Source organism: Polyodon spathula, chromosome 5, assembly GCF_017654505.1.
Source record: "Polyodon spathula isolate WHYD16114869_AA chromosome 5, ASM1765450v1, whole genome shotgun sequence".
Taxonomy (NCBI): Eukaryota; Metazoa; Chordata; class Actinopteri; order Acipenseriformes; family Polyodontidae; genus Polyodon; species Polyodon spathula.
Genome location: NC_054538.1, coordinates 9,716,994 through 9,737,253, shown reverse-complemented (window position 1 = coordinate 9,737,253; position 20,260 = coordinate 9,716,994). Strand labels below are relative to the sequence as shown.

The 20,260-nt window shown below is 34.4% G+C and overlaps 1 protein-coding gene across 1 annotated transcript in view; it reads left to right on the top strand.

Moving 5' to 3' along the window:
* Positions 1-20,260, top strand: part of nbas (NBAS subunit of NRZ tethering complex) — a 180,330-nt gene that overhangs the window by 100,212 nt on the left and 59,858 nt on the right. The window contains exons 39-41 of the mRNA XM_041249686.1: positions 6,713-6,789; positions 7,143-7,280; positions 19,575-19,804. Coding sequence (XP_041105620.1) covers positions 6,713-6,789; positions 7,143-7,280; positions 19,575-19,804 — 445 coding nt within the window. The remainder of the gene's footprint in view (positions 1-6,712; positions 6,790-7,142; positions 7,281-19,574; positions 19,805-20,260) is intronic.

Sequence of the window (20,260 nt, the reverse complement as noted above, 5' to 3'; positions counted from 1 at the left end):
AGTTTTTTAAAAAAATGTGCCTGTATGATAGTTGCAAGGACAAAGTGCAGGGGTTAATATATCTTTCAAATTGTGAATCTTTCTTTGTTCCGGCATATACTTCCATGCACAACTTGTGTCAGTGAGTTTTGTGAAGTCTAAATTGGTCATCTCTAATTTCAATGCTTAATACAGTGTTCCCCCTTTAACACTGTAGTCGAGAGCCATAGTTAAGAGACCGTGCTACTTGTGTTCCGCCTTGTAACAAGACTACTAGTGTTAGTGTAATGGCATTATGGGGCAAATGGGGACCATGCCGTAATCTGTCCCGCTGTATAAAGGGCTTACAAAGGGGGAGCACTGTATGTGGAATAATCAAGTAGCAGCTCCAAGTTACTGAGCGAATATTTGCATGTGACCAGCATAGTAATCACAAGACACTAAAACAAGTAAAAATCTTTTATAACATTCGTTCAATTACCTTACATGTCTCTGTATATTGTTCTCCTGCAAACACTAAGGATCACTAGTTTGTAAATGTGTTTACATGTCATGTCAGCCCAGAGTTGTTGTTTTTTTTTTTTTTAATGGTAAATTCCAGTTAAACACTTCACTTTTGGCCATGGAATGCATACCATATTATGGGTATTCAGCATTTGTTCTGAATTATTATATGTATTTTTAATAATATAAAAGCATGACTTGAGCTACATAAAGTGGTAATAGAAGGGGTCAAGTATGCAAGAACCTTGCACTTATGGATATTGACTTGAAACGAGTCTGTAAAAAAATTACCTGGATTTGAAGAAGCTGTTTGACGCAATATGGATAGCAAAGTGAGCACTAGGCCACTTCTCCCATAAGATATACTGTAATGGTTGTAATAAAGCACATTAATCATTGTAGAGCTATATCTCATTGATATGCATACTACAAGATTTTGCTGAAGGATTTTCTCACCATGGTTTACGCAAGAAGAAAATGTTACCTAGAAATGTTATTCATTCATATTTGTACAATAATTAATGAATACATGCACACAGTGCATACATACATAAATGCATACTTAAGCAGGTTAGAAAGTTAGTACATAAGAACGCGTGTCATTTTGCTGTCTTGGATTTGTAACTGAATATGAATAATTGTAGTGATATATATATATATATATATATATATATATATATATATATATATATATATATATATATATATATATATATATATATATATATATATATATATATATATATATATATATATATATATAAAATATAAAAATATTTGCGACGACAAGTTTAAATATTATAAAACATTAGAATTACCTAAAAATAATATATTGTTATATAACAGCATAACCTCGTCACCTGAAATAAATAAATTTTAAATAAAACAGGAGAAAATATGACTCCTCTGTCTATACTATAAAGACCATGTAAAACTAACTTTTGATTAAAACGTGATCTTTAGAAAGGGACAAATGTTTTACGTAGATGGTCTACTGACACCAAATATATATATATATATATATATATATATATATATATATTGAATACTAAAAAACCAAAATTGAGTTATTTTTTAACCAATAAAAAACGATTGAAACACGTTTTTAAAAAAAAAAAAAAAAAAAAAAAAAAAAAATGTGTTGGTGCATAGCCAGTAAACACCAGAAAACACTGGAAATGGCTACTCAGTTTATTGATTTGACCCCTTTCCCTTAAGGAAAATACAGGAGCCTGCAGAAAATATATAAATATTTATTAATATTTTTTAGATTAATTATTTCAGCGTGCGTTAATTGCATTGCTGGGTTGAGCCTTTCGGCACACCGTACTTTAATCCCGGTCACGGCAGCAGTGGATTGAGTGTCTCAGTGCAGTTATTGTTTAAATAACTAAGAATGGGAGTGTTTTTTTTTTAAAGTTCTGACAGCTCACTGGACAGAAAGACGCTTAGGCCAGTTGAAATTAAGTACGCGTTAGAGCTGCACTTCATTAAATTCCAAGAACCAATTTGTTTCATTCTGGCGAACTGAAAGCGTATCACACTTATTCCAAAGGTGTCGTAAATAAAATTGCATCGTAGACAAATTATGACATGTGGTTATTATAAAGAAAAACTGTGTTATTTGAGAACAATAGACGTACACAGAGCAGTTTGCTCGTGTCAAACAAACACACAGCTAAACAAATTTTAATGAAATTTAACCATCATTAATGTCTCCTTTTATTGTAAATAATAATAATAATAATAATAATAATAATAATAATAATAATAATTTAAAAGGTTTTCCAGTCTTTTGGGACTGTTTTTACCCTTAAGAATACCATGATCTGTCCGCCGCACTACAATCTAGTCACCGAGGCTATCTCTGTTTTCGGAAGCCGTAGTGCTAAGGACATATCAGCGAGCAGATTCCCTAGGTAGAAGCACGATTTTTCTTCAGTTAGAAAATACAGCTCCGGAAATCACAGGATCCCCATTTAGTTAAAAAGCCTGTCACTGACAGTTATTGAAATAGTCATTGTATTGTTGTTTTATTTCTGTTTAGATTTGCCCGACTGTATAAGAGGATCAAAATAAATTGCTCAGATGAAACTAAACAGAAGTCTGTGTTCATGTTAAGATTTATGCAAACGAGGATTGATTTGTGTGGATTATTTATTTATTTTAGTAATAAATAAATACATTAATTAAAATGTAGCGCTTGTTTTGCTCAATCACAATACATGTACTGTATTTTAAATTCAGTATGCCTTAGGCCTATACTTAAAGACCATGTTGCAAAAGGAAATACATAATTTCTGAATCTCATTTGCTGGTTTATTTGATACGTGTCAATTCTGCAAACATTCTGAATCAGCTGGAGCTATATCTAAGACTTTGGGTACATACTGTATATTGAAATAACACAGTGCTGCTATAATTGTGGGTAGGTCCCTTCATTAGTTGGAAATAAGAACAACTCCGTCTTGGGTTTTCTTTTCCCTGCAATCCAGTAGCACAGCACGGACTTGTTTTTTTTTTTTTTTTAATTGAATGCAACATTAATCATAATACATCAAAATACAATGTGCGAATGAAACAAGTACATTGTGAAAGATGTCTACTAAGCAAAAAGAAAGCAGGTACCATCCTTATGGAAAATTAGATGGACACAGACTAATGTGTTTCCACATGGAGTTAATGTAGCTAATACAACACTTTGTTGGCCATGCATCGGTATGCACATGTGAGGGTCATGTGAGGGTCATGAAGTCATGTTTTTTGGCTCAAAAGAGATGCTCGAGAACAGTAATTTTGGACATAGCAGTGTGGCGTTATGCAGATGTTTGGACACATGCAGATTATTATACAGTGACCAAATATATTCAGAATAGCAAGGTGGGATAGTTTATGTTTTATTTTTCTTGTTGTGCTGATATACCCTTTAATCATAGTAATACATCAACATACAACATGCGAAAGAAACATGTACAGTGTGAAAAACGAAACCCTTGTACAAGTTCTTTATGGAAAATTAGACGAAAAACATTTGTCACACAGTGTGTTTCCACATGGAGGTAATGTAGCTTATACAACACTTCATTGGGCATGCGCCAGTACGTTTCAGAGTACATGTGAGGGTACATGCGGAAGTCATGTTTTTTGGTTCAGAAGAGATGCTTCAGAACAGTGTGGCATTGTGCAGATGTTTGGACGCATACAGATGATTATTATACAATGACCAAATACATTTGGAACAGCAAGGTGGGATAGTTTATGTTTAATCTTTCATTTAGTACTGATGTACCATTTAATGTAAGCTTGTGTATAGGGATGAGGATAAAGAAAATGCAAAAATACAATGAAAGGGAGATACCTGCATGAGCATACATACACGTGTAAAATGTAGGGTTACAATTCAAGTAAGCACTGTCATATTAGTAACTATTAAATTTAGGTCAACCTACTGTCAAAGATATTAATACTAGAATGGGTCTAGGGAAAGAAAAAAAAAAACTGTTAATGATACAATAAGAAAAGTTTGATTATTTTCTAATGTTGACTATTGAATGTATGTTAGACTTTGTTTTTCCTGATGGTATGTATCTAATATGGCTATTTTAACCCAGCAAAGTTTTTATAGTTGCTGTAGTGTTACAATCCCACTACTTACTGTTGCTGTTTTTTTATATATATTTATATACACATGTCCTATATGATTGATTAACTGTAAAACTGTTTGATTAACTATTAACTGACTCTTTAAAAGGCAAATAAGTTCCAAATTGCGGTGGTTCAGCAAAACTATTTTTAAAAATGATAGAACAAATTTGTACATTAAAAATAGCCCTCAGAGTTAAACATGTATGTAATAAAATATTTTACCAGTGAGATTCTGGACTGAGTAGCAGTAAGAGTCTGTGGCAAATTTCTGAAGCTTTCCTTAGGATGTGAAAGCCTGTGGGTGTTTACACTAATGCATCAAAGCTTCAACCCACATGTAAAGGCACAATTTAAAATCACTCTTACACTTTTTTGACATCTGGTGGTTTTACACGTGAGTAGGTGCCAAATAAGTGTAAGACTAAGATAAAACAAAGCTGACAAAAATGAAGAAAAAGCCCCATTATTTTTCAGTCTCATTTCAAAGAGAGGAGATACGATGAACCTATTGTTAAGAACGTATGCTATTCCAATCACAAAACAGTGTTCTTAGTAATATTCACATTTCTATATAAAATAGCTTGTTCACCTTTCTGTAATGAAAAAGAAATATATACTCCTCTGAGATACCCATACTGTGGAAATCCAGATTATGTGTTGCTGATAGAATTTTGGAGAACAATTTATATGTTAAGAACAGAAATCATGCTGTTGTCAAAATCAATGACATTGGCCCCTTATGACTGCAGTTTTCAGTGCAGAAGTAGAATTACTAATGGAGTGGCTTCCTGAGAAGCACTAATGTAGAATGACAGTGGGACAAGTTGATTATTGCGGTCTTTCAGGGAGTCTATGTGAGTGTTTCAGAAATGTTTTTGATTACATGCAACTGGATTTTGTACAGTCAATTCAACATTTGAATATGTTTAACTAAAAAACGCCCAACTTGCAGTCCAGCCACCTGGTCTGATTTGAGTGATTTCTAGATTAACAGGGTTGTTCTAACATTACATAAAACCAGTGCTGACGCTAGGATGCACTGGGCCCTGGTGCAATACTATGAAGTAGACCCCCCAACAAGTAGACCCCCCAACAAGTAGACCGTTAGTTAAGATAAAATTTCGTAAGACTTAGTTTCATTTCTGGCTCACAGTGATTTGGGGATGCTGTTTGAGATGATTTTGTTTAGACAAAGTGTTTTTCCCACTGCAGCACTTGGTAATCTTTTTTGAAATTGACCCTTTTATTTAGTAATGGCTCTCTACTGCAACCTGCCTACTTTCACGTGGGTAATATGGAAGCTAGTAACAGCTGATATAGGGTGTGAACTTCTTATTTCGCAAGGTTGTAGAAACACTGGAGGCGAATTGTGTTTGGGATCCCAACTCTGAGCCATTATAGCAGCCATATGAGATATAAGCTGTAAATTGGCCCAAGGGTGAAATAATGTTGCTTCTTGTATTCACCAGACTTTAACTTATACTCGTACATTTTGATATTCATAAATTTGTTAAAGACCATTGTTAAAAAAAACAAAAAAACGCCGTAAACACTTCAGAATAGCTTTTTTAAGCCAAAGATGTGGTTGCTGCATTGAGTGTCTGCTGGAAACATTATTGCCTGAAAGTTTTATTATAATTTAAATGGTATTTAGATTCCATCTGAAATTGAAAAACATAAATGTGAAAATGCAAATGTATATTTTGAAAGCATGTTAGTGATGCATTCTAAAACGTATAAAGAAATAGATTTTGATAGCTCCTTCCACTGTTCCTGTATGCTTGAGACATAATTGACTTGATTCTAAAATCTGTTTAATCCAAGCCATCATAAGCTAATTTTTTCAGAATGACATTTTCCCAAACATTTCATTTTGTGCACTATAAATCGTCTTAAACTGCTCCTTATTCATTTTCTACTCATACTGATTTTTTTTTTTTTGCTATGGACGATTTGGAGAAAATAACTTTAGTTAAGTGGTGCCCAGCTCGGTCCTGGAGGGCCAGTGTCCCTGCAGGTTTTTGTTCCAGCTGCACCCTAAAGTACTTTATTAGACCTTTTTAGAAGCTTAATTGGTCCAATTAACTAATTTAGGGTATGGTTAGAACAAAAACCATGAGGGACACTGGAGTTGTGCAACACTGCTTTAGATCATCTAGCCCAGGGCTTCTCAAATTTGGTCCTGGGGACCCCCTTTGGCTACTGGTTTTCATTCCAACCGAGCTCTCAATTACATAACTAGACCCTTAATTGAACTGGTAATTTTTACTTTTTCAGCTCATAAACAGTTGCAGTTCAAGTTACTTATCAAATGTTATAGCTACCTTGAAATATGCAGCTGTTCTATAGCTGAAAACAAGTAAAAAGATCTAATTAAGCAAATGATCAGTTCAGTTAAGGGTCTAGTTAAGTAATTGAGAGCTCGGTTGGAATGAAAACCAGCAGCCACAGGTGGTCCCCAGGACCGAGTTTGAGAAGCCCTGATCTAGCCCTTTGTGTCTTCATCCCCTTCAATGTTCAAACAGTAGAAATGTATATGAAACCAGTATAATTCAAATTCTTTTTTTCATTCATTGTTTTTCAGTCCTGTTGCAGTTGGCTAGTGACGCTCTGCATAAGGATATGACCCTGGCCTTATCATATTTACTAGCATTGCCTCAGGTATGTACAGTAATATTCCAGGGTATTTCAAATGCTAATTAACATCATCGTTCTTATTCTAAATTCAGATCACCTTTTCGTATTGAATATCACATTTCAGGAGTCACAGATCTAAACCTCCAATGGTGTCTCAATTTGACTGCTTGAGCCTCTTTCTGCATGTATAACCATGCTACTGTAGCTACTGAAAATAAAAAATAAACACATGATTACTTTTAACTCTTGTTTTTCAAAACTTTTCTTGCACTTGTTTTGTCCTTTTCATCAGTGTAGAAAGTAATGCTGTTAAAGGACTTAGCATGACATTACCACTCATAGTTCTCTAAAGAACACTCATTGGTATTTTATTCTAGGTAATGGATGCCAACAGGTGCTTTGAGAAGCAGTCACATTCAGCATTATCACTCCAGTTGGCAGCATATTATTATGCCCTTCAGATCTATGCCCGTTTGACTCCATGTTTCAATGACAAATGTCATACACTTTACAAGGTAAGTGCTTGATATTCCATTGTACCACAGTTTGAGACCATGTAACTGGTAAACAGCATATTTTAATCTAATGGCAGACAGCTGAGTTTCCCTCTTGAGAAAAATAAGAGCATGAAATGTTTTATCTTGTTCCAGCTTCTCTCTCAGTTTTTTCTTTATGTGAACATATATGTATGCATATACATGTATAACATACATTCTGCTGAATATGTTTGTCGATATTTTATTTGAACATGTGACCCAAAGTTTGCACAGTCCTACAACGTGGCTGTTGTCCAGGTCAGCTTAGTTTATTGAGTAAAGTATTTATATATGTTTATCAGCTCAGTATTGGATTACTGACTCACTTGAACTGATCTGTGATTGACATTTTCCCTTTCCTGATGGGGTTAACTCATCTGCATCCACTTCTAGCTGATTCTGCTGACAGATCTAGTGGAAAAAGCATGCCAGCTTGTACAGAAAAAGAAATGTCTGCCACTCAGCTGCTTTTCCTGGTCTCTTCCTCCCCTGCTGAATACATTTGAACATGCAGTAGCTGTCATTCAGCTGGTGCAGCAGTAATAATAGATTCTCTTTTGCTTCAGACACTTAAAAGATTCTTCTCAAGAATGATATATTTTTTGGTGGTTTTTAACATAGAATTTATTAATTTCTGGAGCTATTCTCTTGGGAACGATTTAATCTGCTCTGCATGAAACTACTATATGCAGGAAGAATTGTTATGAAATGCTGTTCTACATGATGTAGGCTATGTTGACCTATTTTTACATTATAGTGATACGTGTAATGTGTTATTTATATTCCTGATGGTGAATTTGATGCTTGCGTAGTAAAGAATTGTGAAGTATTGAAACCGGCAATTCAAATAAAAAACTTCAGTACAAAGTTAAATATAAATCTTTTCTATTCTTCTGTTGAGTCTGCAGAAACACTGGCAATCTATAAAGGAATTTTTCAAATGCCACTAATTGAAATAAAAAAAAAAGCAAACCTTTTTAGAAAACTACCTGCAATTACAATACTAAGGTTTTAATGTGTCTGCTCTTTCAAAAACTGATAAAAGGTATTATTTGAACTTTTTGTACAAAACGCTATTATGCGCAAGAGCTACAGAATTGTATTCAGTACTTTGGAAAAGCAGGTTACATGAAGGCAAAGTTAATAGGATGTAACGCTACCCTAGTAAAATACAGAAGCCTTGACTTAGAATTGTTTTACAAAAGTCAGTAGCAAATTTTGTTTGTATACAATTATATGTTCAATTTGATCCATATACTTGATGAGAGTCTGGGATCAATAAGCTACATACAACCGAACAAGCTAGATGGGCTGAATGGCCTCTTGCTTGTTTGTAAACTTTCTTATGTTGCCAAAGTCATTACCTGCATAACTTGGGAGCAGATTAATGTGTAATACCTACTGTGTACAAGGTAGTGTATGTTTGTACCAGTGACAGTTATATAGCGACTGTTATTTTGTATTTATTATTTTATTTTTATTTTTTCCCAAAAAAAGATTATTTATGTGCAAATGGTAGGAATTCTAATTAAAACACTTCAAGGAGAATGCATTATTCACAAGCTATTCATAATAGACACTGAAATAATAAAGCCTACATGAAAGTTCTTGTTATATTGTATTTAACATAATTGTCTCACTGGATGTTCTAAACATTTAAAAAGCTTTCACTGAACAATATCTTGCAAGTGCTTGATTGAATTGACCAAAACTGTTCCCAAGTAAGAATACTAGGCCATAATAAAGTTTCATATATAAAAAAAATTGGGATACATTGTGTAACATTCATACCCCGTCTTTGAGAACTGTTTTTATTATTATTATATTATTATTATTATTATTATTATTTATTATTATTATTATTATTATGGCTATTTTTGTAGATTTCACAGCTTTGTATGGATTATTCTAGGCCAAAAAATATTCATAACCTTCAACATTGTAAGCCACTGGGATTTTTAGAACCTGTAGAAGAGGAACATCCCCCCCCCCCCTACTTGTACAGAAAAACCCCAAAACTAAATATATGCCTTTATTTGTAATTCACGGAAATAAACATTACGTTTTGACCAGAACAATGTTTATGTCATTTGAGTAAAATAAAATTTAAAAATTTATTTTTTATGTATAATTCACTAACCTAAACACAGCATAGAGGTTATGTTTGTGCCAAGTTTGCAGCTAAAGAGTGTATTTCTACATTGGAGAAAATTTACAAACAAATCACTGGCGGTGTAGGCCTATAAATCTGCATGGTTTAAAAATAATAATAATTATCATCATCATTACTATTAATGAACGTGGTATTTTCTATTCCTTCTTTTGTGGTGGCAACTTGACAAGTTGATACTGCTATAATAACGATTAAAGTAAATAAGTTAATATTGACTGATGTAAGCGCCAAAGTGTGTCAGGTCAGCTTTTTCAAACCAATCAATACTACAGTATGGCATTTGAGGGAGTCTGCCTGTAACCAGATTTAAACAAACAATACATAGTTTGCATTTAAAATAACTGTACAATAAAATAACTTTCCATACACAATTTCTATATATACCACACATAATCTTTTTTATTGATTATATATAGCATTGTTTAGCAGTATTACTATATAATTGGTCAGTACTTAACGATATAATTTGATATCTGAACTGTAATTGTAGGACTGTAAATGTTATTAAAAATAAGTATGACACTGTATGGTCATGGCTCCCTCTCATGATGTAGTGTCATTACATTCCCTATTAAAAGTTTACCACAGTTATTTTGCAGTTTTCCCATGGTAGTGCTATGCATTTACCTTCATTTACCATGGTTTGCCATGCCTATCTGGTCTTTATAATGTAATGGTTTACCATGCTTTCACTATGCTTTTACTATAAAAATAATTAATGTGTATATATATATATATATATATATATATAGAGAGAGAGAGAGAGAGAGAGAGAGAGAGAGAGAGAGAGAGAGAGAGAGAGAGAGAGAGAGAGAGAGAGAGAGAGAGAGAGAGAGAGAGAGAGAGAGAGAGAGAGAGAGAGAGAGAAAAGAAACGTATCACTTATATTTGGATAAAATTCACTAGATGTGATTGAAAAATGACAAACTCTGTTTTAGAGCAGGTGCAGTGACTTTTTATTGTGCTGATTGACAGTTGACATTTTACTGTCAAATTATGGGGGAATGGGGGATACTGTGAAAGTCACAGGCTAGTAGCGTGTGTGGCCACCGTTGGAAACAATGCAAGCAGTAGATCTGCGACGCATGCTTTGCATCAGGTTTCGGATGTTGTCCTGTGGAATCCTGGCCCATTCCTCTTGTAGTGCCTGGATAAGCTTCTGCCTGTTCATTGGTCTCCTAGCCCTACAAGCCACACATCTCCCATTTCGTGGCCTGTCATTGACAGATTGTGTCTGGTTATACCATCTCGCCAGGTTTGAAATTGCTGGCTGTCAGCACCCAAGACGGCATGCCACAGTACGCTGCCCTGGTCCAGCCTCCAACATGCTGACTGCACCAAGGTGCTGCTTTCTGGACAGACATGGCATATTGGTGTTTTCTGTGATTTTCTTTGTTGCTTTTATTCAAGCTTGCAATTCAACAGCTGCAATCACGCCATATCCAGTGTCCAGTCAACTGTTTCACTAATTAGGTGATTAGGTGAAAGCAGAGCTGCATGCGCTTTAATGACATAGTACAGGGATGGCAAACCTATGGCACGTGTGGCATGCAGAGTTTTTTCCCCATGCCGCAATCAGAGCTGAGTGGCACTTTAGAAAGCCAGTCAGTTTGATTTGCAAGGACGGTCCCGCAAATTGTAGCCATTATTATCTAAATGTTCCGTTCAGCTGTTTAAAAACAGTAAGACAGTCCATATGCAGTTGTGGTCAGCTGTGGATGTGTCAGCGGGACTCGCAGGGTGCGGGGAGGAAGAATTTTGCTTACCTAGTACTATTCGTACTTTACACTTGGACACAATTTAAAATTGTCGGAGTCGGGGAGTCTGAAAAACCCTGGATGACATAATCTGAGCAAAAATATATTCACTGTCACATACAGTATCTCAGACTATGTTTGATGCTGTTTTTTTTAATGTAATCTTGACACTAAGGGGGAGATGTAGGTGTCAAACTACGTTTTAAAAAACAAATAGCCTATCCACAAATGTACTCATATTAAGAATTTTTTACAACTTGCTTTTCCTCCACTGTATGAAGACAAGCACAGCTAAAAAAACACAATGCCACAATGTATATTGTCGTCTACTTGTTATTTTACAAAATTTAAAAGCAATATATATGTTTAAGGAAATAAATATATCACAGTTAAAAAAAATTAAGATACAGCGGTAATATAGTGAAAATATCAAGCTGACAAATAGGTTTTTAATTCAAAAACACGTTATATACAAGAAAGGTATACCTCCAATATAATCGTATAAGCACCAGATTTAAACAGACTTTGGGGCCGGCCTCAGTACAGCTCAGTGCAGATGTTTGTATCAGAATAATCAGAATCACGGATATCTATGGAGTCGATTCGAAAGAGATGAAAAGACTGACAACACTTTACAATGTTGGGTATTTATACATTTGTAAACAATAGTTGACTCCACTCCCATTTGTCTTACTTGTGTCCAATGACAGGGGTTTTCACTCTATCATTGCACATTCCCTCTGTGGGGGGAAAGGGGGGGGGGGGGGGGGGGGCTGCATACCATGTTGTACCTAGCAGGGCGCATCCATCTTGTCTTTTAGTTCCCCTCCCCTATCTCACACTATCTCTGCTAATCTCCTGCCTTTTGGTGTTTAGCTCAGACAGCTATCTGTGACAGAGTCATGTTAGGCTATGCAAAACTGCACGTAGCTGGTTTTGCCAATGGGAAATGAAAGAACTTGAAACTTACACAGTACTGTATAGAAACTTAATATGAAAGCATATTAAAGCAACTGAATTGGTAAGCACATTAAAACTGCTATAAAAACACATTCACACATAATTTAAACAATGATTAAAAGCAACTTAAAAGACACACATACACATAATTTAAAACTTATAATTAATAACATAATTAATCCCTCATGATGAAAACCATCAATACAGTAATGGTTGTGTGCAATTGCAAACAAAGAAATGAACAATATGACCAGAGTTACCGATGCAGCACGCCAAATGAGCAAACTTTTCATATGTATTGCATTGTGATTGTTTCTTTTAATGTAGTTTAGCATTAAAATTATCAAACGTGATGAAATGTGATTCATGCACTGTAGTGTAGCAATACTATAATATTATAACTTTTTGTTTTGTTGGTATGTGCTCAGTAAAAACTTAATTACAACAAAAATAGGAATGATATTGTTTTAAAAAGTTTTGTATAATGTTTTACATCCCCTTAATCTTTGGCACCTTTGGCACTTAGTGACACACGCACGCACACACACACACACACACACACACACACACACACACACACACACACACACATACATATAAATATAAAAATCTGACTTTGGGCACTCCGGCTAAAAAAGGTTTGCTGACATAGTATGTTGATGCCCAACCAGAGCCCGTTTTTATTTTTAAAATAACCAATCAACAAAAACAACGAAACCCCCAACGAAGAAGAAGATACTGCTTTTGAGTAATTTGACTCGTCTGTGTTTTAATGTGCTCCCTCTTGTTTAGCTGCGGAGGATGCATTTAATAGTTTAGAAGAGCAACAAAAATCTACAAGCTAGAATTGTTTCATGAATTCTGTTTTATTTATTTATTGTGACTAAAATTTTAATTCCTGATTTGAGATCTCAATATATATTAGTATAGGTGTGTGTAAAATAGTACTGCCCCTGAAATATACTTGGTGTGTAACTCAGGGTAACAGCAGATTTCCATGGGTAGAATTTAAGAGCGGCTACTTTTTACTTGAGTACTTTTAAGATATGGTACTTTTGTACTTTTACTCAAGTAGTTTTCTAGAAGGATACTTTGACTTAATTACATTCTTTTCCAAGTAACAGTACTTTTACTCAAGTAAAATGTTTGAAAACTTTTTTCCACACTTGAACCACACCTATAGACATTAAAGCACAATCTACGCCACTAAGTGTCATTAAACTAATAGCAGTCATAATGATAATATGCTTTAATTAATAACTAATTTATAATCAAGGCCCTTTATTTTCAGTTTTTAGTGATTTTTTTATTGATAGTTCCAGTTTTACAAAAGCTACATTGTGTTTTTATTTATTTATTTATTTATTTTGCTGATTTTACCTGCTAAATTTTGCCAACTCAAGCATGCTAAAATTCAGAGTTATACCACGAAAATCCATTACTTTACATTCAGTAGATACATGTACTGTATGTCCTATCGCCTCCCAAAAAAACCCCTTATATTAACGAGAAAGACTTTCTGGGGAATGTTATTTAGAATAAAAAATAAATAAATAGACCAAGAGTAGTGTTTCGGTTTATTCTCTTTCTCTGCCTGTGTTTTTTCTCTGTTACTTGTTACTGTTCTTGTTCAGTATCACTGCTTCTTAAGGTCGTGGGTTAGGTTAGGTCAAAATCACAAAGTATTAGTTGATCGATAAACGTTTTTAACACTGACAGCCTCAAACACTTTTTTTAATGGATTTTTGCCTTGAGGTACCAGTATTAATAATTAATTAAGGTTGAAACAACATGCTATTACAGTGTGTTATCTTCAATGTTTGTCATACATAACACCTTGGGGACTATTGCTGACTGTAAAACAATGTTGGTGGGAGCTTATTTATTGAAATGTGAAGCAAAAGTGAGATGGGAGATAGTGTATTTAAATGATGTTGTACTTTGTAGTTGGTTTCATTTTCTCATTTTCAATTAATTATCATTTTGTTCTCTTCAAGGTCAATTAATTGTAATCTTTCAAAAGATAGCCCAACATGCCAGTTTGTTTCAAAGGTTTTTAATGAAACCTAATCTCATTAGCCTTCCAGTTAGTTAGTCCTCACAGAAATCCGCTGTAAAATGTCCTAAAATGAGAAGAGATAAGAATAAATAAGAACAAGTAAGTCATTTAGTAAATTCTTTTTTTTTTTTTTTTTTTTTTTTATTTAAATCACATTACTAAAATCTGAAGAAAAAAACAGAACAAACATGTTTGCCATATTTTATGGAAGTCAAAGAAGAAAAAAAACACAATACAATAAGCAAAGAGTTCACTTAAAAAAAAAAACTCTTACAGCACTGACTATTGGATGCCTTTTTTTTAAAATATGCATAAAACATAACAATTCTTAAAAAATAAATTAAATAGTTATAGCCAAAACTTCTCACAATTATATTAGTAATAATAACATTTGCCTAGGATAAAAAGATGCACTGGGATTCAAATTAGCATTGGTACATCTTACAAATGCACAGTTTTACAAATGTGTACTAGGCTTGGAGCATTTTTGTACAAATGCAACAGGGTATTTTTAGAAACATTTGTTGTTCATTTTAAAATGTATCCACATCAAGACAGCACATAGAAATAATTTGGAAGCTGTGACAAGCCCTTGGAAACAGTGACAGGAGACACTGATTTTTGTTTCCTTGACCAAGGACACAATGTGAAAGTGCTACCATCACAAACCACAAAACAAATGGGACAGTAACGATTAAAAAAAAAAAAAAAAAGGATTTTCACAATGTTAAGTCATCCCAAGTAATCGGATAATATCTAATATATTTTGCCGCCCACTTCCTTTTTTGAGCATTTGTGTGTATTTTCACAAGTAAGGTCCTAATTGTTTTTCTCTGACCTTTCACATAGGAGTAACAGAACAGTGCTTTGCTTTGAACTTGCAACTAAACTATGACATCCTTTTGAATAATAATAATAATAATAATAATAATAATAATAATATAAAATAATAATAATAATAATAATAAATAATAATAATAATAATAATAATAATAATAATAATAATAATAATCATTATTTTTTAGAGCGCAATTCATACAGCACACAAAGGCGGTTACACATTAAAACAGGGACACACAACAACTTTGGCCCAGAAACAGAGGACACACAGCACCAGTACTGTACAACACATAAACAGCCAGCCCTACACAGACTCAAATGCCATTTAAAAAAAAAAAAAGTGTTTTTAGTTGCTTTTTAAACATATCAACAGTATTTGAATCTTTTATTTCCTGTGGGAGAGCATTCCAGAGCTTGGGTATATAGTAAATGAGCCCTCTCTCCCATAGACCGAAGCCTGGATTTTGGCACTGTTAAAAGCCCAGCATCTGCAGATCTCAGGTTTCGCACAGGAGAATATACAGTTAACAAATCAGAGATATAGCTAGGAGCCAAACCATTCAAGGCATTATATGTTAACAGTAGTAATTTAAATTCAATCCTGAACTTAACAGGAAGCCAAGGCAGAGATGTCAGAACAGGTGTAATATGTACCAAAGATATAGACCTTGTTAGGATTCGAGCAGCCGTGTTCTGAACATATTGTAGCCTATTATTAACACGTTTAGAGGCTCCAGCAAACAATGCATTACAGTAGTCTAGTCGGGAGGAGACGAAGGCATGCACAAGTCTCTCTGCATCATGTAGAGAGAGAACGTCTTAAGCAGGCTATGTTACGCAGATGGAAAAAAGACACCTTTGTAACATTTCGAGCATGAGCTTCGAAAGTTAGGCGAGGATCAAAAATAACACCGAGATTTTTCATTTCAAAACTTGCTCTAATTTCAAGCTCATCAATAGCCAAGCTGAAGTTCCCCACATTACTCAACTGACGCGGAGAACCCAGCAGCATTGTCTTATTGCAATTTAACTGTTCTTCAGTAGCCACTGTTTGTATATCCGTGGTTGTTGTCATGGCCTTCTGCAGTTTTAACAGAAGCTATGATGGAGAGTTATTGGAAATACTGGACTTGCATTTTGCATTTGTGCCTTGTCATTTGCCCTTACATTTGGTGCTAATTTCGATTTGTTTCGGTGCTCAGTGATGACTTTCGGAATCTTAGAGGGATTGTTCCCAAGAAAAGAATGGCTATGTTTTTTTTTTTCAATTCAGGTGAGCAGCGTGTGTAGACTAGTCTGAGAGGCCAGTACATTGGATAATCCCAGATTGAATAAAACATGTCCAAAGTACTTATTTCTGTATGCGGCTGATTGCTTTCCATTCAACACCCTGCGAAAGCCCTGTCTTAATTCTTTCAATGTTACTTGATACATCTATACCAGTAAGCGACATTTAGTTAGAAGTGATGTTAGATAGGCAAGTTCTGCTTAGAAGTACTGACACAATAGCCTTTGCCCTGTTAATGTCAGACAACACTGACAAGCTAACAACAAAGTGCTATAGGGATGTGTGGCGGAGTGTCCCGTCCCTATGTATATATGTGCTTTTATTATTATATATGATAGCGAAGGCCAATATATGTGTATGTATTGTTTTGCAAGGACGAGTGAGGTGCCGTCTGACATATTTGTTATTGTTTTAAATACCTTGTGTGTATGTGTGACTGATCAGCTACTGCGTATTGAATTAGCTGACAGTCACGCATCCTTATATAACCCGTGCAAAATGTGACCGAGAAATAGTAAGATAATTGTTAACCAGTTAGTCCCTTCGGTCACCAATATAAAAGACCTGCCACTTTGGCTGCACGGGGAAGGGGGTTCAGAGTGGAGAATGAGTGTGGAGAGGAGGTAATATTAGTAAAACACAGAGAAATAACAACTGCTAAACATGCTGCTTTATTAACCAGCACGATACTTGTTATTGTTTATTTTTATTTGTTTGTTTTTAAGACACTAAAATTGTATTTTTATATATTTTTTAATTTGTATAAAAACTATTTTAGGATCTTTTATCATGCTGTGCAGGGTTTGTAAGTGATTCATGATTAATTTATTAATCTGACCTGTGGGCTTAATTTGATTTAAAAAATAATTGATCAATTAATCTTGTCTATCTGAGTGCAGTATCAAAACAAGGTGCATGATTTTTAAAAAAAAAATTAAGTGGTGGAGGGTACTTACTGGAAGGTGAGTATTTCAGAATGAAGAAAAAAAGATTGCATTGTGACAGTACTACAAGTTTATTGTATCATCTTAGTTCTTATTTCTTTCAAAGGCTATCAGAAAATGAATCGATTAATCGGTTGTGCAGATTGGATGATTAATTGATCAGTAGAACATTTCAAGATATATATATATATATATATATATATATATATATATATATATATATATATATATATATATATATATATATATATATATATAGACACACAGAATTAAAAAAGATACTCACCAATCACTGGAAATATGTAATGAGAAGAAAAAGGTTGCTTAATTGAAAACGTACTATTTTAATAATTAGCTACAGTGTTTCTGCTTTTTCAGATAGCATGGTAGAAAGAGCTAGGTAGACTAATGTTTAAGAGTGTAAGTTGTACAGGGACTTACAGAATATATCAAATGTTGTAAAAATGGTTTCACATATTTATATCTATGAATGAATATGTATATGAATGAATGAAATATATAAGTACAGATAACCCATTTTATGTCACCTCACTTAATATCATACCTCATTTATTGTCATGATTTTTCAAAAACTACTCGCCATGCACCATAGTTTCTTTGAGAAATTGCCTCACAATATCATCTCATAAACCCGCTTATTATCATGTTTTGTGCAGCCTCTCAAATACTGCCTGGCTGGGCTTTACTAGTTAACCACAGGATATAATTCATTTCCAATTCATATAATTAATTTCCGATTAACAACCAATAATCATCTCGGCTGATAAACTGACATTTTGTGCAGCCTGTCAAATGCTGCGTGGACGGTCTTAATGGGACAGAGTTCAGCTACAAAGCACCATCACCAAATGTTTCTTCTTTGAGATAGTTAGTCTTATACAAATGCACACGAAAAAAAAGTGCAACGCCTGTTAATTAATAGCTCTCTGTGGTTCCATTGTTACCTTGTAATGCCACAGCAGATCCATTTTCCCTTAACATAGTATACTCAAGTCTGTGCTCACTTCACAGTGCTCAGAAACTGCCTAGACTCAAACAGTTAGGTACACTGAAACTAGGATTGAACTAATAAACTGATATGCTTTAGGAAATGAAGTCATATGTAAGTGTAGTCTATTTAATTGAAGGAACCAAAACAGTTTAGTGTTACCAGCTACCCCATCTGGTAAATAATTTATTTTAAAAGTTGCTCTTTGCTGAATCCTTAATCTGGTATGCAGTATTACAGCTTGGGCAGTCCTGTACGTTTGAAACGTGAAGCCTTCTTATCACTACAGTGCTTTGAGCCATGGATACAACGCCATATAATGCATGGTGGGGTTGGGTTTTTTATCAAACACATGCCATTGGGCCAGAAGATTGAATCCTGCAGAGAAATTACCTAGAGTACTCCAAATGAGAATTAAGAATAAGTGTTTGTTTCAAGGAGATTAAAGACTAAATCAAGCAAAATGGGCCAGAGCAGCACCAAGCTAGACCAAGGGTCTGGATCTTGTGAAGAGTTTGTCCTAGAAGTAATTGATTGTGCCTGAGATACATTGTATTTTAAAAAGGAAATTGAAATAACCAGCACTTTCTTTTTCTAGCACTTTTATTTTTGATTGAACTTCATCTAAAAGTAGAATTATACCTTATTGTTAAAGGTCATACCACTGAGACTTAAAGAAATATATATTGAAGGGCATGTGGAGCTACCATCATATTCCTTTTTGTCTCTGTGTGTGTTGAGGCAAATTGCTTTCCCCTGCTTTTAAACAGAACACTTGACAATGTGTTTCAGTAGGCAGCAAAGTGAAGGAATAGATGGGTGAATGAGTGCTACATTAAAAAAAAAAAAAAAAGCAGCTGATTAATTAATGATTGCATTTCACACGATTGCTTATCTCTAACTGTCACTCTGACCATATTTTAATCAGTAGACCCTTACTAATCTCAACTCTGGTAGTCTGAATTGACCTACAGTATAATCTGAACCTTGCAATCATATTGAATTGCATACACATATCACTGTAGACACTGAATTTTCAATCAGGTAAATTTAAATATTACACCAACAGAGACCTGCACATGCATAGTACTGCCACTTTTTTTTAATAAGTGAAAGGAAGTTAGTGACCTGAATAATACTGATACTTGTATTTTTCCGAATGATTGGGGAACCCTTTTCAGATTAGATTGTAGTAAATGATCTAAACCTGGTCAAATTCATTTTTTACCCTTCTCTACTGCAGGCAAACCCAAAGGATCTTATAAAGCTGGTCACAAAATATGTCACTGAAAATGCAAGTGCTGATTGGCCTGAAGAACTTGAGAAACTTATTCAGCAGCTTTACCTTTACAATGAGCGACTCACTGACTTCACCCAGGCGCAGGTTCTGCAGGGTCTGGGCAGAGGAGTCGATGTGCAGAGGTTTTCAGCAGACAGTCAGTATAAGAGAGAGACGATACTGGGCTTGGCAGAGTAAGTACTTCCCCTCTGTGAGACCTGTAGTAAAAACAAAAAAAAAAGTAACATATCCTGACCTTTGTTATGTTCATGCATTTTAATGTTTTGTTTTGTTTTTCTCACTAGCATATAATATTTCTTTTGAAAGGAATCTATCTTACGGAGGACTGCAAATGTCAAATTTGAAAAATGTCAATTTGAACCTCTTTATGTTTTCATCCAAATAAATGAACTTTATCAAGTAAATGTATATTGGGCATGTGCACAACTGAACTCTTTCAGCACTAAGTCCTCTACTTCAATGCTGGTCACAAAAATCAGTCAAACGCATCAGAGAGAAACATAGTGTCAACATTGAGCAACAGTGCTTTCATACTGTATGTGCAGAACCTGCTCTGTGAGGAATCAGAAGAAATCTGCTGCCAATTTCGCTGCGCTAAATTAATTATTTCTGGCTATATACAGAAAACA